General features: G+C 44.9%; 1 protein-coding gene across 4 annotated transcripts in view; it reads right to left on the bottom strand.

The window, feature by feature from the left end:
- Positions 1-5: 5 nt before the first annotated feature.
- MYH15 (myosin heavy chain 15) overlaps positions 6-19,083 on the bottom strand; it is a 71,189-nt gene continuing 52,111 nt past the window's right edge. For all 4 annotated transcript variants that reach the window (XM_019476196.2, XM_019476198.2, XM_019476200.2 and 1 more), the window contains 10 exons: positions 16,719-16,843; positions 13,465-13,580; positions 10,089-10,281; positions 9,363-9,566; positions 8,533-8,658; positions 7,298-7,468; positions 6,747-6,851; positions 5,947-6,042; positions 5,272-5,409; positions 6-145 (listed from right to left, as the gene is read on the bottom strand). In XM_019476196.2, the coding sequence (XP_019331741.1) occupies positions 128-145; positions 5,272-5,409; positions 5,947-6,042; positions 6,747-6,851; positions 7,298-7,468; positions 8,533-8,658; positions 9,363-9,566; positions 10,089-10,281; positions 13,465-13,580; positions 16,719-16,843 (1,292 nt within the window). In that variant the 3' untranslated portion in view covers positions 6-127. The remainder of the gene's footprint in view (positions 146-5,271; positions 5,410-5,946; positions 6,043-6,746; positions 6,852-7,297; positions 7,469-8,532; positions 8,659-9,362; positions 9,567-10,088; positions 10,282-13,464; positions 13,581-16,718; positions 16,844-19,083) is intronic.

The following is a 19,083-nucleotide window of genomic DNA, read 5'->3' as shown; positions in this document are numbered from 1 at the left end:
GTCTGTTTTGAGTTTGAATATATTTATTTCTTTAGATGCCTGGTTTATTTTGCTTTCAGTTGTGTAACTGATTTTACAATGCATCAAAACACATCTCTGGTCTTCACTTCAGCAAAGCAAAGTGCATTTACTCTTCTTCATGAACCTGAAAATGCAATGTGTGAGAGATGTTATGATACAGTGCAGGTAATTGTGATTTATGCTAGGGAACCCTACTGACATTTTCATCTTTTAATATGAAACAAAATGTCTATTCTCTGCTGCTTTGTTGCATTACTAAATTCCCACTGGACACAAATCATCAATAAAACCTGCATCACTCAATGAAGTTAAATTGATTTGTGTCAACTGTTCCCTGTCCTGGCAGTTGTTTATATGTTATTAACAGCTTATAAATTTCATACAGCACTGCTGTGGAATACAACATTGTTCGCTTTGCTGCTGTGTATACAGGGTATAATATAGTTTCATAGTAGCTAGGGTCAGGAGGGACCTGAACAGATCATCTAGCCTAACCCCCTGCCACAGGTAGGAATGAATGCTGGGTTCACAAAACCCCAGACAGGTGATCGTCCAACCTCCTCTTGAATTTGCCCAAGGTAGGGGCGAGGACCACTTCCCTGGGAAGTTGGTTCCAGATTTTGGCCACCCTAACTGTAAAATATTGCCTCCTGATCTCTAACCTAAACCTATTCTCCATCAGCTTATGACCATTGTTCCTTGTCACCCCAGGTGGTGCTGGGGAGAAAAGGGCTCTGCCTATTTGCTGTTGATCCCCCTCCTGATGAGCTTGTAGGCAGCCACCAGGTCTCCCCTCAGCCTCCTCTTGCTGAAGCTGAACAGGTTCAGGTCCTTCAGTCTCTCCTCGTAGGGCCTGTCCTGCAGCCCTCTCACCAAGCGGGTAGCCCTCCTCTGAACCCTCTCCAGGCTGGCCACATCCCTTTTGAAGTGTGGCACCCAGTACTGGACGCAGTACTCCAACTGCGGCCTGACCAAAGTCGCATAGAGGGGGAGTATCACTTCTCTGGACCGGCTTGAGATGCATCTTTGGATGCATGACAAGGTATGGCTGGCCTTGCTGGCTGCGGCCTGGCACTGGTGGCTCATGTTCATCTTGGAGTCAATAATGACTCCAAGATCCCTTTCCGCCTCTGTGCTTTCAAGACGGGAACTTCCCAGCTTGTATGTATGCTGTGGATTCCTTCTCCCAAGGTGCAGCACCCTGCATTTGCCTACATTGAACCCCATCCTAGTCTCATCTGCCCACTTTTGTAGTCTGTCTAAATCTAGTTGCAGCCTCTCTCTCCCTTCAAGTGTGTCCACCTCGCCCCACATCTTAGTGTCATCAGCAAACTTAGTGTGCTTTCCATCCCCTCGTCCAAGTCGCTGATGAAGATGTTAAACAGTGCGGGCCCGAGGACCAAGCCCTGGGGTCCCCACTGCTCACATCTCACCAGGTTGAGTTTAACCCATCCACCACTACTCTCTGGGTGCGCCCCATCAGCCAATTTTTTACCCATCCAACTGTGCAGGCATCAATGCCGCAGTCACTTAATTTATTGATGAGGATGGGGTGAGAGACAGTGTCAAAGGCCTTCTTAAAGTCTAGAAAGATTATGTCCACAGTGACACCATCATCCAAGGATTTAGTTACTTGGTCGTAAAAGGCAATCAGGTTGGTCTGGCAGGACTGCCTTTGGTGAACCCATGCTGAGTGTCCCTGACCATGATCTCCCCTGCAGGCCCTCCACAGATATGCTCCTTGATGATCCTTTCCAAGAGGATCATCTATAATTACTTGGGTCCTCCTTCCTCCCCTTCTTAAAAATAGGGACCACATTAGCCAGTTTCCAATCCCCCGGCACCTGGCCAGATGACCACAAATGCTCATATAGCCGGGCCAAAGGCTCTGCGATGACCCCTGCCAGCTCCCTCAACACCCTTGGGTGGAGGGCATCTGGACCTTCAGATTTAAAAATGTCTAGCCCTTCCAGAAGATCCCTAGCTACATCTGCACTGACTGAAGGCTTGATAGGACTATCCCTAAGATTGTCCCTACCTCTGGTAGGTGGGATATCCTGGTCCCTGTTCAGGAAAACAGACAAAGAACTGTTATGATTCATTCTGTTTAACTGAACTTGGTCTGTTTCCACTAACATCTCTGTGAGCTTCTGCATAGGTTTGCAACATGTCCCTGGAAAGCTGGGAAGAGACATTTGTGAACATGCCCCAACCCAGACACAGCGAGAACATCCTGCACTTGGCTGCTCTGTGTACCACAGGCCAAGGTCTCAAGAGCAGACATGGGGAGGGAGAGGATGCTTTTGTGGGGGATGGGAGGTGAAAGGGGAAGTGATAGCTCTGCCACAATATTTGGGCTTGACTCATGCAAACATCCTTTCCTGGGGATGCCAGGAATACAGTGTAGACAGATCCTGCATTCCTCTGTCATCTCAGAGAGCTGCTCTAATTAAAGTGCCTGGAGCATCACAGGGATCAGTGTTCCTGTGTTGAAAAATGGCAGTGGGGCGCTTTAACTAAACCTCATTAAACAAGCTTTAGTTAAAGCACCCCCAGCACAAGTTTTCAGCATGGGGACACTGATACACATGACGCTGGAGTCTGCTGGAGCCTGGTAACTATCACACTTCAGCAGACTCAATTAATCAAGTCTGCTCCGTGTGCTGTAATTACAGCACGTTGGAGCAGCCTTGCTGCATGTGTATAGGTACCCATAGTGACTAACTTGCCACAGAGGTCATTTAGTCCATGTTCATAGCAAGTTGGTAGTGGACATTTATGTGGATAACATCATCCAGAGTTACAATGGGATATAAAGTATCAGGATTTAAAACAATCCCTGAACATGAAGGATGACTTCCATCTAGGGGTGTTCTGTTGCACACCTGTTACTGTCCTGGCTGGACAAGATGGACCTTTGGTCCGATCCAGTTTGACAGTACTTACATTTGGAAATCTCAGCTGTACTGCTGCACAGTCTTTTAGCTGCCCCCACCCTTTTATTTTATATTTTATTTTATTTTTGAACACCCACAGTTGTTTCCTCCCTGAGATTTTACAAACAGGCCTCAGGGAGTCTATCCTCCTCCTATCTTCCTTCTCATTTTCTAACAATTCTTTCCTCTTCCCTTGTCCTCTGTCAGCAAGGTGAAAACCTAACTGCTTACCTTCCCTCTCCTGAGTCTCCATCACTGCTGACAACTGACAGTACTACCATCTTCCCTGGGACTCAGGCCCACCCTCTGCCCTGTTCCAAACATCCAAGTCACATCTAAATCTACCACTGTCCCCTCCTCAACACTGCCATTGGTTGTTCTTTTCTTTCCCTCTTTCAGACGTAGCACTCACTTAGGCCCTTGACTCTTGCACCCTCCTCCTCTCTAGTCTCCCATTAACCTGTGTTACAAGCAGGTTTCAAGCAACCAGCTTCTTCACAAACCAGTCACTTCACACCCTCCTCTTTGGAAAGCCTTCCAGAAGACCTCTGCTTCCTCCCACTTCAGCTCAAGCATAGCTGCTTCGAGAAGCTCAGTCAACCTGAACCTCCCAACTTAATCTGATCCACTCTTGCTGCACGTAGCCCTCCACTGATTCCTGCTCTGCTAGTGTTCTCACCCCCAAGAACTGATCATCAGCTTTTCACATAAGCATGCACCCCTATATTACTTGTCTGGATGGCACAGACTCACTATGCTTGTTAATGTCCTTACTCTCTGTAGCTCCTTTACCCACTCAGTGTTTAAGCCCTTTGAGTCACAGCAGCTATGCCTTTAGAGCAAACCTAGCTGACAAGAAAAAACAGGCATCCCATTCTCCTTAACCTCCATCTCTTTGTGCATAGAACCAAGGCATTTGTTTCTCAGTTTAGTTGGGGGGTGCTATTGATACCAAGCAATTACACTCAACTAAATGTATTCTTTAATCCAGTAACACATGAAAAGTATAAATCAGAGGTTCCCAAACTGTGGGTTGTGGCCCCAAATGGGGTCACAACAGAAATGGATGGGGTCGTGGTGCAGCACTGTCTCCCACACCAGATCCCACCTGCTGGGCTGCAGAGGCCCGGGGGAATGGCAGCAGGGTGGGGAGCCCCAAATCCGCAGTGAGCAGCCTGCATCCTCCCCACCGCCACATGCTACGCTCTGGCTGTGCCAGCCACAGTGGAGGGGACAGGGACAGTGGGGCGGGGAAGCCAGGCTCTGAGCTCCGGCCACAGAAGCTGCTGCTTCTTGTTGGTGGCAGCCAGGCCTTAGGCATTGCTGGGGTGGGGGGACACGGGACTGAGGGCCTTGGCCCTAGGGAGAATGGGGGGCTGTGGATTGGGAGTGAGGGACACCAGCAGGGCCAGCGGCTGTGGGAAGCTGTGAGTTGGGAGTGAGGGGTCATGCTGAGGAAATGGGGTCAGAAATGGGGTCATGCTAAGAAAAAGGTTGGAAAGCACTGGTATAATTGATATTGCTACAGAAACTTAATTGAAATAAAAGATAATTCTTGTGAATTAATCTGTGTGACAGCTTTACTTTGTGTCTCTGCTGAATTCTCATGTGTTTCACGGGAAATATATGGCCACAGAATGGACAACATAGGGGAAAGGAAAGGGCAAGGGGATCAAGTGCCCCTTTAAACTTCTCACTCTGGCTAGAACAGAAGTTTCTTTTTCCCACTGACTCTGGGGCTGCTTATCCAGAACATATCCCCTACAACCTAGAGCCTGTTTAGATAATATTTCCACATCAGGTGGAGAACAAAATGAAGATGATTCCAGCTCCTACTTTCAGTACTCCATGTAGGTGTAAGAATGGATCTATCACCCAATTGCCATTAGGGGAAATCAAAGATAATCAAGAGCTTTTCAAGCTGCTTCATTTTTCTTCAACCCCAGGTAGAAATCCACATAATAACAGAAATGAGATGGTGCTTTTAAAATAGCCACTCTCAGAAATGAGTCTTCTATCTAAATGTGTTGGGGGAAAAGCTTCTCTGGCTTGCAGCTGCTTAACTATCTAGGACTGTGTTGGTGTATGTTAGGAACACATTGCTTTGATGTCTCATAAACTGTAGTTTTCATTTCAAAACCTTTGCTTTAACGGAAACAAAATAAGACAAATATTGGACAAATAATAGATCCAAATTAGACAAATATTTGGATCTAAAATATAGGATGGAATAATTTCCCCCACCTTGTGTGTGTACGTATATACAAGCCAGTGGGAATTACAGATTCATTCATGTAGCAGAGAAATGCCATACCTTTTTAATGCCAATATCTCTTGTCTTGGTTCTCAGTTTATTAACCTGGGATTCAGCTATTTCAGCCCTTTCTTCAGCATCATCCAGTTCATGTTGCTGTTTCCTGTATTTTGCCAGGTACATATTGGCTTGTGCTTCCTATTGAAAAAAAGCATGAGAGGAGTTTCCCCCGTCTAAGTCTGAAAGTACTGTCTTCAATCCAACATTAGCAGCAAATGTGACTAAGCATAAATATCTAGGGCACTTAAACAAACTTTGAAAAGTTAGTTTCACACTGTAAGGGTTTTGGTGTCCCAATAGTATTACCCAGTGTAAGTGGAGGGAATCTCTCCAATTACCATATCCTTTCAAATAGGGAGAAAAATAAAGGGGAACCACCTTACAGGCATTTTTCAGGTATCACAGAATCCAAGCTGCTGTACATGACATTCTGAATAATTCAAATCTCTTGGGGAAAGCAGCGACAGCCCCTGAAAATCTATTTACACTACAGGATATAAAAGCCCAAAGTACTGTTTAAACACTGAGCCCTAGGGAGTGTACAGTATAAATCAGAATGAGGCAGCTCTTCAAGGAAGCAAAATACCCTCAGTAAAGCTGATGAATAAGGTTTGAATCTGTCTCGATAAGACTGAAAAAAAGAAATGCCATGAAACATCTACACCTATCACTTACAGCTTCCTCAGCTTGGTGCTTGTAGCTTTTCACTTTTAATTGCAGTTTATCAATTAGATCCTGCATCCTGGCCAGGTTCTTCTTGTCTTCCTCTGACTAGAGCAAAACAAACAGAAAAAAAAATCTTAATATACAGGCCCAAGGGGTGGGGACATTCCAAAGTGAACCTGTTATGGGTAGTATTCATATGACACTGGAAATAAAAACCTTTGAAATGAAAAAGAGTTCAGATAGGATCACTCTGTTAGCAGATGAGAAAAATATATTTCCCCGGGCTGTGTTGAATAACAGTAAAAGTGACACAGCGAATGGAAGAGAATATATATTTATGAAGTATCACGACTAAATGCTCCAGCTCCCACAATGATGATGATGCAGAGATGATAAAATGTAGGTCTCCTGTACTCTGTGAAAGTAGTACTGTGCTACCAGAGCTCACAGAATCTTATCAGCCCATGACAGGGACAAAAGTAAGTCTAATATCCTTTTATTCCTCTTTGCAGAGTCAAAGCACAGGGAGACAGCTGGAGCTTTTTCTTCTCCTACAGCAACAGAAATGTTATCCAAGGCCCCTCCTCTGCAGATTTAATCTGGCATTTTAACAATGCCAGATTCCTGACTATGCCAACCCTCCGACAAAAGATAACGATGGCTTATGTGAACTGATTGTAACATGGGAAAGAAGGGGTTTTCTACAGCTTTCCTAGCACATGCAACTGCTGTCTGATAAAGAACACATTTCATCCCAGGGACTGGCTGTTTCGTGTAATAACCAGAGTGAATGGGCTTTGCAGGAGTACCTGATAAGTCAGCTCTTTTATGCGTCTTTCAAACTTGCGGACACCTTTCTGAGCATCTGAATTGCGACGGAGTTCATTCTCGAGTTCATTTTCCAGCTCACGAACCTGCAAGAAAAGAAACCTTATGATTCCACAAGACTCAAGCAGCAAGACGAGTACTGTAATATGGATTGTGACCAACACACCAGATGCTGACCAAACATACAAAACAAGTTACAGAGTTTATAAGAGGATTTGATAGAGGATTTGATCATTTTAGAACACATACGTTATTTTGAACGTGGCGTTCATCATATTCATATGCACAGAGTTACCTAAAACCACCACACTGCCATAAAAAGGGAGTAAGACCGTCCATATCTGGTCTGGATGTAACTTGTCATATGGCCAACTCACATAACTCATTTTATAATCCCTAAATGATCTCTGAAGATCATAAGTGGATGCAGAGGCTACCTGCAAAGACCACCCAGAGCAACCATTTTGCCCAAGTCCTGTAAAGACTCTGAAAGGGGGACAGTGTGGTGCTTGGTTCAGGATGGAAAACTTACCCTGGATTCCAGTTTCTGGATCTGCTTCTTGCCACCTTTCAGGGCTATTTGTTCTGCCTCATCCAGTCTCTTCTGTAGGTCTTTAATAGTCTGCTCCATGTTCTTTTTCATTCGCTCCAAGTGAGCGCTAGTATCCTGCTCTTTTTTAAGCTCCTCAGCCATCATTGCTGCCTAAAGTAAAACAATACATCACACTGAAGAGTGTAAGACTGGAATAATTTTCTAAGAGAAGTGGGGAAAGCCCCATTGCTCAAGTCATTTAGTACAAGGCTGGACAATGTACTTGAGGACTTTCTATAAAACCCTGCATTGCTGAAGGGGAAGGGATGCCTTTTTCCACTTGTCTTCTACTGTCATGATCTAACACCTGCTTTCTTACTTTAATGCCTGCATGGGGGTGGCATATAAGGCCATGGAAGTTGATTATGAAAGTTGCTGCATTAACAAACTTGACAAGGCTGAAATTTTCCATGCATCCTTCGTACAAGCAGAGTCTGAGCAGCAGTAACAGGGAAGATTGCCAGCCTGTGTCAACAATAGACTTCACCACCAGCTAAGAGGGATCTGGGACCAGGAGTTCAATCTCCATGTTGTCTTCAGTCTGCGGATATGTTGTTGATTTTTTAACAAGGAAGCCATTTCTGACCTAAGGTGTGTCCATGTCATCCAAACCAAGCTCCATGTCTAGTGCAGGTAACTCAACAACCATCAAAAGGTAAAAATGTTTAGTCATTACCAGATTGGGCTGGAGTTGAACTGGTGGCAATGACTGGTCTCTCTAGACCTGGAGAAGATCACCCTTATGGCTTGTGAGAAACAGCAATGTTTAAGGCTTAAAGGGGAATGCTGTTCCTTATAACTGAGTCTTTCTTTTTTTGCTCTTTGATTTACATGCCAGACTGGAAGGTAGTTGAGGGATTCCCAAATGTCTCATCATGTCCAGACAAAGATCCAGCTGCCTCAGAGATGATGTGACCCAAAACGGATCTCAAGGATCAGTGAGGACATGCCCCATCTCGGGGAAAAGAAACCAACCAGGGAGCACTTCTCTCTCTCCTTTCCTCCAACCTCTTTTCACCAGACTGCGTTGATTGCTTTTAGACAGCAGTGGAGTTCATTTAAAAATCAGAGGTTTTTTTTACAGTGACAGAAGTGGCCATTTAGGCCTGCCTAAGTTGGTCCTCAAAAGATAGTGCTGTATATGCCTGAGAAAAGGGAACAAGGAGTTTATTTACATCAGTGATCGCCTTCTTGGCTTTTTCTTCGGCATTCCTGCACTCCTGGATTGCTTCCTCTACTTCATTCTGCATCTGACTGATGTCTGCCTCCAGCTTCTTCTTCTGACCAATTAGGCTTGTGTTCTTTAAAAAAGAAAAAAAAGAGATAGGAATTGGGGGGGGGGGGGGAGAGGAGACAGATTATGAGGGGCATTGATTAATTAAATCCTATGCAAACCTATGTCCATGGACCATCAGTGGATTACAGCTAACAGCTGGAAGAGACTATCTGTTATAGATGACACATGCCTTGTAGAAGGCACATGGCTGTAAATATTGGTACTTAGCAATAAAAAGAAGACTGAAGCAACAAACAAATGAAGTTTGTTCATCAGTGGTGAACTATAGGCCAATAATTAGTTATTCTAAAAGACAATTAAAACTAAAATACAGTATTATGGATGCAGTTCAGGAGCCAACACAGTATCTGTTAACTGTGCACATGTTGCTAGTGCATGAAGAGCTTTCATAGAATCCCAGTAATTAACTATTTTGTGATTAGCTCATTTGGGATTGGAAAGATAACCCTTGTGTACAAGGCCATGCTCTCCAGAACCTTGCTATGGGAATGCAGCTGAATATATTTTGAGTGACTCATTTCCTTTCTTAACCTTTGGGGAATTAATGAAATAGTCCTGAGGTATGATCAGTGATGACTATAGAGTTTATGCTCTTTTTGCAATTGCAAACTTTAAGTTTTCCCTGATAACCACCACTGCCCACTGCTGCTTGCTTATTATGCCTGATACATGTCACCTAGTGCAGGAAAAGGCCCAGTGAAATCCAACCTGTGTATGCAGAAGGTTCACACGCTCAGTGGCTTCAAGTAACTCTTGCTCTGCCACTTTACGCACACGCTCAGTCTGGTCTAGCAAAGCCCTCAGCTCATCAAGCTCTGCCTGCAAAAGGTTGTTTCTCCTGTCAGTCACAGCTAGCTGCTCCTTCAGGTCTTCATTCAGATGACTGGAATCATCAAGCTGCACCTGCAATTCCTGTAAAAAAACCCAGCAGTATTTACCACCCATCAAAATGATACCATTTGATCTCAAGTCCTTCCTGAAAAATGCAAAAACACCATAACACTTGGCAGGAGAGTTTGGTGCAAGACCGCATTAGCTAAATCTGCACATACTCTCGGGACTCTGACTGGTCCAACTCCCCACTGGGTAGCTACCTGTTAAAAGGCAGGTTGGAGAGAGTGACAATTGTGGGTTCCTTGCATGACTCCTTGTGAGGGGCCCTCTGTCCCTCTGGTGGAATCCAATTCAACTTTTCTTGTCAAAATGGCACAGGTTAAAACACAGTAGCTGAGGACTGGTTATACTCTGTGCAGTGCTCTTGCATTGCACATGGCCTTTTTGGAGCAGATTCTCTGGTTGAAATCATTATTACAGCTGTATTAACAAAGGCTCCCTCTTGCTGTGTGCTTGGGGTGACTACTGTTGCTGTGTCTTAACAAAACCCAGCCCCCTTGCTTGCTGTTGGATGTCTTGGGCTGGTGGCTCCCTCGGTACCTTGATTTGTGCCTGCAGGATACGTGCAGACTTTGTTGCTTCACTGGCATGCCTGTTGGCATGACTGAGCTGGATTTCCATCTCATTGAGGTCTCCTTCCATCTTCTTCTTCAGCCGGATAGCCTCATTCCTGCTCTTGGCTTCTGAATCAAGGGTGGACTGTAGGGTGTCTATGGTACGCTGCTGGTTTCGCCTAGTTTTGGAGGGATATTGAGAAGACCTTGCTAAGAAACGGACAAGGGCACTTGTTTTCTGCCCTCCGCAGAAATTTTATTCCAACAATATATTATCTCTGAAACACTTCCAGTTTCTGTTCCATTGCTAAGTGGATGCGGTCATTCAGTGGTAGCGGGTGATGGCCTCAAGTGTATACCTATACTGCTTCCACAGCACTCCCAAAAATGCTCCTCTTAAGTATGCTCCTTCTGCTTATCATAAAAGCCGAACAAACTATAATTCACTTGACAAGAATGTCTGCTGACTTGTTTAGTGTGCTTCTGGCACCAAATCAGTTAATACTTTACTACACTCCCTTTCCTGTATTTCATTACCAAAGGTGAATGCTGTGATTCATATGACTAACAACAAAGTTACATTTTGTCTTGGGCTTCTTGGCATATTTCTCTGACCAGCACCTTTACTGAACTTCTCAAGAACTGTTGCATAATCAGACAGTAAAACATTGTTCACACTGAAAGCAGGGCTGGAAAATACCTGTTTGATTAACCAATTTCTCCATAGATTATTCCCAGCAGTACATTTTCTAGAGTTTTGCCCAATCCAATTGTGAAAGGAGAGCAATTCTTTAGCCTATCAGGGCTCACTCCAGTGGGGCAAAAAAACCCCAACACTGAAAAAGCTAGAAAAAACCCCTCTTCCTTCCATCTTATTACTTCCTAATATATCCCTTTCAGCCATGAGATAATCCCTCTTCCACAATGGTGTGCCACACCTTGGCATGGGCACTGCTTAGCTCAACTGCATATTAACACTGGAAGCTCGTCATTTTTTCCTCACAAGCCAAGGCAGGAGAGTTATACTGCATTACATTTTTTTCTGGCAGTATGTTGGCTTGTTTGCTCTTCACAGAGACATGAGCAGTGTAGATGAAGGGGGAGTGGCAGCAGTGCTAAATGCAGATGCAGAATATCCCCTTGGTTTGAGAAAGTAGGGCTTCTCCATTGCTGGTAAGAGCAGGGCTCCCTAGTCTGTTTTAGTTACTTTTAGCTATGGACACAGGAGGAAAGAGTCATTTTCTTTCTCCGTGGTGTGCTGTTTTTCTCTTACAGACACACGCCTCTTACAGACATTTGGTTCCTCTTGGGACAGTTGCTGCAGGAGAAACCACAAGTGTAAGAGAAAACCTCCCTAAACCCTTTCCTCCACCCGAGCTGGTGCCGCCCTATGTTCCCGCACACAGTCTTAGGCCACACGGGTGCATCTGACGTGGCTCCTGCCTGACCCAGGCACATGCTGGGGACTTGGGGTGGGGGAGAGTGTGCAGGGAGAAGCAGGGAACAAAAGTTAGGTTCTCCTAACCTTTGTCCACTCACCTCTCTGCCCTGAGATCAGGGGTGGGCAATTTTTGGGGCTGGAGGGTCGCTTAGGGATTTTTGGTGAGCTGTTCCAGGTGGAAGAGCGAGTGCTGACTTGGCCCGTGATAACTCACCAAGACTCCCTAAGTGGCACTGTGACCCCAATAGATGCCTATCCCTTCTGTAGGTGGAGGTCAAAAGAACAGGAATCCTGAGTGAAACTTCATGTTAGCCTGCTTGTGAAGACAAGCTTTCCTCATATAACTGTCTCTGCACTGGTATCAAGTGAGACAAATTATCTTTGACTAATCTACCTGGTTTTGATATGGCCCCTTACTATATTCTGAATAATGCTACTGCAGTGATGATTACATTCCCATTATAGATTCTGCATGCCTGTCTTTTAGGTAAACAGAAGAAATTATGGGCTGTATCATAGGGAACCCTGGTCCTACAGGGTTACAGGAGAGTGGTACAGTGCTTTTAAGAGCAGAGTCTTTATAGCATGGGCAGGCAGCAGAGCAGGGGTTGAAGGCCAGCCCTGTAGTCAGGTCAGCTGACTGGGGCCTCGCCAATGAGAAGATGGCTCAAACCAGAGCTATATAAACCCTGGGACTGAGCCAGTCAAGGAGATCAGCCCCTAGAGTTGCGGAGTGTGGAGATCCTGACAGCGGCCATCCCCTGCCTTGAGTCTACAAGGAGGCTGGAAGCAAGTAGCTCAACCATCCTGAGAATAAGAAAGAGCAACCCAGAGAGCAAGAGACACTTGTTAAAGCGGGCAAGTGGCCTTCGTGTTTATCTTATAGCCAGGGTTCAAATTACACTTTGACTCTTGGGGGGGGGGGGTCTGCAAAAAAAGTTGGACTGCCCATCCTGGTGCCCTAATGAAATCAGAGACCTCCCAGGTTATGATCTTATAGGAGGGCTCTCATCTCTTATGGGGGGGGGATCAGTCCCCCTGAACCTCCCCATAATTCGAACCCTGCTAATAGCCTGTGGGCTTATGGTTTTATGTTACAGTTTACACTGGTGGCTTGGTTTTGGGACTAGAGGGGTGTTTCGGAGGTCCCAGTAGTGTCCTAGGGGCATGTGATTATCTTGGGCTCTGCTGGGGAATGGGCAGGTTGAAGGTAGAGCGAGGGCTGGGACCCAGAAGCCAGGCTTAGAGCAGTGGACCTGGGCTGCAGGACCAGCCAGAGTAGAGGGGCAGAAGCCAGGAAAGCTAAAGCTCCAACAAAAGAGGGAAGGCTGGGAGTAGCCTGGAAATGAAGGGACAAGTGTCCCACCTGATCGGTGGCTCAAAATCTGCTGAGGTATAAAGCATGGTGTAGGAGAGGTATGGAGCCATGCAATTAGCCCTTAAGACAAAGAACCACCACCACCAGTGTTCCTTAGATCAAGACCAAGTCTGGGAAGCTCTGGGGCAGTCTCCATTTTATAACTATAAAGGACATCAAGATGTGGCAGATGAATGAAGGGGAGACTGTTCCCCCCAGAGTGACCATAATAAAAATGGGAATTTGGGGGTGCCCCCAGGGAGCTTCTGACCACCCTAGGGGATGGCACCCTGTTACATGCTGTCAACATACTAAGAAAAAAGATGAATGAAATTAAACCATCACCCTGACTTGACCTTTTCCAGAGAACAACATACTTGGTTTTTGGTTTTTGGTTTTGCATGCCTCTGTGCTTCTTTCTTTAGTTACAGATGAGAATATCTGAATCACACAAGAAAGTCTGGAAGATTTTCAGTCTGATGACAGACACTGGCTAAAGCCCTGAAGGAGCATAGGGACTATTAAATTTACATATTACAAACCATCCTGGTGATGATATACAACCTTATGTTGTCCAGTTCCTCTTCCTTTTCTGCCAGTTTTCTTTCAAACTCTGCTTTAATTTGCGAAAGTTCAAGTTGAAAACGAACAGTTTTACTTTCTTCATGCTCCAGGGCTCCCTGAAATAGAATATCTAGAATCAGAGGGTTGAAAGGAACCTTAAGGGTCATCCAGTCCAAACCCCTGCACAAAAGCAGGACGCACTATTCTATAACCATCCCAGATAAATGCTCATCCAGCTTCTTCTTGAATATCTCCAGTGAAGGAGAATCTAAATGGAACAAGAGTCTTCTGCCCAAGATCTCTCAGACCTCTTCAGAGTGATAAACCCTGGACAAAAATGGATGCCTAAATGCTGTCCTTTCCTTTCCCATATATATGGGGAATCCCCTGAACTCCTTTATGATCATCAAGTACTTGTGCATCTACTTTAATCACTTACTTGGTAAAATATCATGAGGAAAATATCTATCATTTAATGCAACTCAGCAGCTGGAAACATAAGCAACAGGGCTGTATGAAGCTTTGGTCCCCAATTTGGTTTGGTAGAGATTTGGCCTGATTTGGTGGCTGAATCTCTGAATCCAAATCAAATCAGAGGACCCTTTAATCTCTCTGAACCAAATCAGAACCCTCCGAATCGATCTGGACAGATTCGGAAAGATTCAGTGATTCGGACATAGACACAGCTTTAAATGTTTTTTCTACGTACCTCGAGGTAGCAGGCGGCTCGTGACTGCTGTGATGCTGGGGCACATGAAGTGTCCAACAGGAGTGCAGGGGGCTACCCAGCATGCTTTGCAGCAGACCTGGAAGTAGACTAGAAGCACTTCCAGTCCACTTCCAGGTCCACCAGGGAGTGTGCTGCCCTGCCTCCCCCCCCTCCCTGGCTCAATGACTGGTGGCTCCTGGATCTGGGGGGACACACCCGGGGTCCCCCTGTGGCCGATCACTGAGCTGGATAGGTGGGGGGGACCTAGCGTACTCCGCAGCCAACCCAGAAGTGGACCAGAAGTACTTCCAGTCCACTTCCAGGTCCACCGCTGAGCACATGGAGGCCCCCCTCCCCTCATACCTGTGGGCTACTCCATGTGCCCCAGCATTGCAGCAATCATGAGCTGCACCTGCTACCTCAAGGTATGTAGAAAAAACTTATAAAGCTGTGTCTATGTCCGAATTGCTGATTCTTCAAATCAGCATCGAATCTTCAGAATCAGATTCGGCTGAATCGAATCAGGGACAGTCATCCAGATCAATTAATTGAATCACTGTCCCTGATTCAGGCCAAATCTGAATCTGATTCAAATAGGGCCTGCTTTGCACACCCCTAATAAGCAGCCACTTGACTGCTTCACACTACTTGGCCAGACAACTTGGCCAGACTGACTGCAGTTGAGGAACTGAAGTCTTTGGCAAGGTATACACAGTTTTTCTACCAACATAAAAAGCAGTAGGTAGACAAGTTCTAAAACAAGACTTGGGCACTAAAAAGGACATGATGGAAATTCTCAGATTTGTATGACACAAATGAAGCTAGCATTAAAATTAAAATTAATTCTGTTTCATTAAAATACGAAGAAAGAACCAAAGGAGACTCTTTTGCAATGTTCTATTTGATCCTATTACCTTTGTGTTTTTTCCACCCATAGTCAGGAGATCTAACACAATACCTACTCTTTGAACACAAAGGCCTCAGACTAGTAGAACTCTCATGGAAATCAGTGACTGTGCTGACTTACACTTACCAAATAAGGGTTTAATGAGAGGGTTAGCTAGGTAAGGACTTGTCAGTGTTTTCTGAGGGGGGTGGTGGTGAGTTGCACTTATTGATAGATATCTATTTCAAAAGAAATGGTGTAAACAAAATGACATACAAAAAGAAGGAATGATTTGCTTATCTATGAGCTCAGGGGATCATGCACCCTTTAGAGCAGTGGATGGCAGCCATGCACTGGAACAACCTGTCTCTGGTCTGACACTGGCTGTGTGGCTTCAGCAGCACAGGGCTTTCCCCACACCTGCACCTTGGCCAGTCAGTTGGGAGCTGCAGCCATACCACCATGATTTTTTCCAGCCCCCTACTACTGCACCAAGTCTGGCAGCTGGAAGCTGTGTCCATGCAGCTGGTGTTTCTCCCCATACAGCTGTGGTGAGAACAGTTGGAAGTTGCCCCAGTCTTAGCACATCACCTTCCTGTTTCACCCTGGTGCTGGCAGAGGCAAAGCTCTCTAGTTTCATCGGTCAGATGCAATGACTGCACATGATGGGTGTTGCCAACCCCTGCTTTAGTGTCATTTTACAAAATGCTCCACATTTCACAGGAACAATTCACAGGAACTGCAATAGCACACATAGGTACTGCAAATGTTAATGTGACAGCTTGACATTCCAATTCACAAGAGAAAAAAAATCCTAAATTAAAAAAAATCCACTCTACAATTGACTTTTGATGTAAGATATATCATCACTTTGGGGTGTAGCTTTTTACCTTTGTGCTTACTATGCTCTGCTTACAGCTTTATTGAAGTTTAAGGAAGCATTCCATATAATTTATGAAAGTGATGTTTGCTCATTATACGCCCAAGAAATGATATATACTATTTAAAGAGATAAATATATACGCGGCACATATAATCACTCTCAGCAACCCAGAGCTGTGGAAAAAGGCATGCTTTTCCTTTGCTCTGATCTCAACACCTGTTTATTTGGCTGTGAAATCCCTGCTAAGTATAGAACATCCTGCAATACACAAAAAAGTCACACATTTAAATGTATGAAGATAACAATAATTTCATTAACTATTATTTAGAGAACGGGATATAAGATAATAACACAAAAGTATCAAATCATATTGCCTGTGAGGGCTTGACCCGCCACTGGACCAAAGCAGTCATGATGCACTGATGCACAAAAGCTCTGCAATGCACTAAATGCTCAAGAAAGCTGCAAACTAGCCTTTTAAATAAACAACCAGAAACAGGTCAGCAACTTCAGTTTAATAAAAGGACTATCAATTTTGGATACCCTAATCTGAGGTGAGATGGAAGGGCCTGATTTCTGAAAAATTAGGCCCCTTGCAAGACATTTCAATGTGGACACTTAAAATGATTAGAAATTTTAGATTAACAAGGGGTATAGGGAGAAAAGTAGGGGATGCTTCCCAACACGTGATCTTTCTCATATTTGCTCTCTTAACATAGACGTTTGAAAGAGGAAGTAGAAAACCCCTTTCTCTTCCTTCAGCTCTTTCCCCTTACCTCAGCTTCTTCCAGGGCTAGCTGAACCTCTGACTTTTCTTGTTCAACCTGTTTCTTGATCTTCTCAATCTCATGAAGGCTCTTGTTTCCTTCACTAATCTGGTTAGTCAGATCAGAAATTTCCTCTGAAATGACAAGACAGAACAACTTAGGGACAAGAAAGAATCCAGGAAACATATTAACATTTTACCACTTGGCCCAGAGAGTAGCTACAAAAATCTCCTTCTTAATTCTACAATTGACTTGTACAAGTTGTGCTAGTTTCACTGAAATCAGTTTAATTACACTGGTGCAACGTGTGTGTGTGTGTGTGTGTGTGTGTGTGTGTGTGGACCCTCTTATTACCTGTTTGGAGACACTAACTCTTCTTGACATATATGGAAAGAGTCTGTTGCACTTGTGACACCAACTAACCTAGGATTTACTTTATGATTGTCTGATCTCTTACTCCTCTAATTTTTTGTTATTGTTTTAAACTTAACTCCAGTGGATGAACATTATATAGTATCATTATATGATGATCTTCATCTGAGAGTGCTGAAGGAGCTGGCTGAAGTCATTGTGGAACCCCTGCAAAATCCTTTCGCAACTTGTAGTGCTCTGGAGAAGTCCCTGAGGACTGGAAGAGGGCCAATGTTGTGTCCATCCACAAGAAGGGCAGGAGGGAGGACCCAAGTAACTATAGGCCAATCAGCCTAATTTCCATCCTAGGGAAAATCCTAGAAAATTCATCAAGGAGTACATCTGCGATACGCTTGCAGAAGGTAAGATTCTGAATGACAGCCAGCATGGCTGTCGTGGGCAGGTCTTGTCTTACCAACCTCATTTCCTTCTATGACCACGTAATTTGCCACCTGGACACGAGAGAGCAGGTTGACATTATATACCTTGTCTTCCAAAAGGCCTTTGATCTCATATCCCACAATGTCCTCTCAAGAAAATTAGAGGATTGTGGGGTTAACTCCAAGACAATCAGGTGGGTGAGAAACTGGCTGCAGGATAGGATCCAGAAAGTCGTAGTGAATGGATCTGTGTCATCCTGGTGAGAAGTGGACAGCAGAGTCCCGCAGGGGTCGGTGCTCGGTCCAGTGCTTTTCAACATCTTTATTTACAATTTGGATGTGGGAGTGAAGAGCTTAGTGGCCAAGTTTGTGGATGACACCAAGTTATGGGGGGGCATGGTCGTGCTTGAAGATAGGCTACAGATACAGGTGGCCCTAGACAGGCTAGCAAGTTGGGTGGATCAGAACCTGATGAAGCTTAATGTTGAGAAATGTAAAGTTCTCCACTTTGGGATGAGTAACCCTCAACACACCTACAGGCTTGGCGGTACCAAACTGTCTAGCACCATGAATGAAAGGGACCTGAGGGTAATAATAGACCACAGTATGAATATGAGCTGGCAGTGTGATGCTGTAGCCAGTCGGGCAAATACACTGGCATGCATCAATTGATGCATCTCCAGCAAAACCAAGGAGGTGATTCTTCCTCTCTACTCAGCACTGGTGAGACCGCAGCTGGAGTACTGTGTCCAGTTCTGGGCACCACACTTTAACAAGCACATGGACAAGCTTGAGTGAGTCCGAAGAAGAGCCACCCGTCTGATCAGAGTCTTAAAAGGCAAGCCATACGAGGAAAGGCTGAGGGATCTGGGACTCTTCAGCCTGAAGAAAAGAAGGTTGAGACGGGACCTGGTAGCAGCTTACCTCTACACTAGGGGAGTACATCAAGGGCTTGGTGAGCAACTGTTCACCAGGGCTCCCTTGGGGAAAACCAGGAGTAGAGGCCACAAACTCCTGGAAGACTGATTCATGCTCAACATTAGGAAAAACTTCTTCAAGTCAGGGTGTCCAGACTGTGGAATAGCTCCCTCCAGAGGTGGTGCAATCACCTACCCTGGAAATCTTCGACTAGACAGTCACCTTGCTGGGGTCACCTGACCCTCAGTTATCTTTCCTGCTTGATGCAGGGAGCTGGACCTGATGATCTTCTGAGGTCCCTTCCAGCCTTACAATCTATGAATCTATGAATCTATGGTAGAAACAAAAGAGCAGAAGATGAGCCATTAAAGATGAAGGCCTGGTATAGTTTGTTAAACTGCTCTTACTTCTGTAAAAAAGTTGTTAATTTTCTGATTACAGGGAACAAGGTAAGCTCAGGGTACTGGCAAAGGGCCAGTAGATAAAAATCTAAAAAACAGCTGATCGATGGAGCAAGTGAAATTAATTATCTCTTGTCTGATAGTGGAGACAATTAATTATCTCTTGTCTGCCATTGTTACATGGTGAATCATAACTAGCACCAGCCCGCTCCTTTTCTAAACAGGCTCAGTATTTGGCCAATGACAGAAACAGTCTGACTGATG

Source organism: Alligator mississippiensis, chromosome 1, assembly GCF_030867095.1.
Source record: "Alligator mississippiensis isolate rAllMis1 chromosome 1, rAllMis1, whole genome shotgun sequence".
In the NCBI taxonomy this organism is placed as follows: domain Eukaryota; kingdom Metazoa; phylum Chordata; order Crocodylia; family Alligatoridae; genus Alligator; species Alligator mississippiensis.
This window is presented reverse-complemented; position numbering and strand designations above follow the sequence as displayed.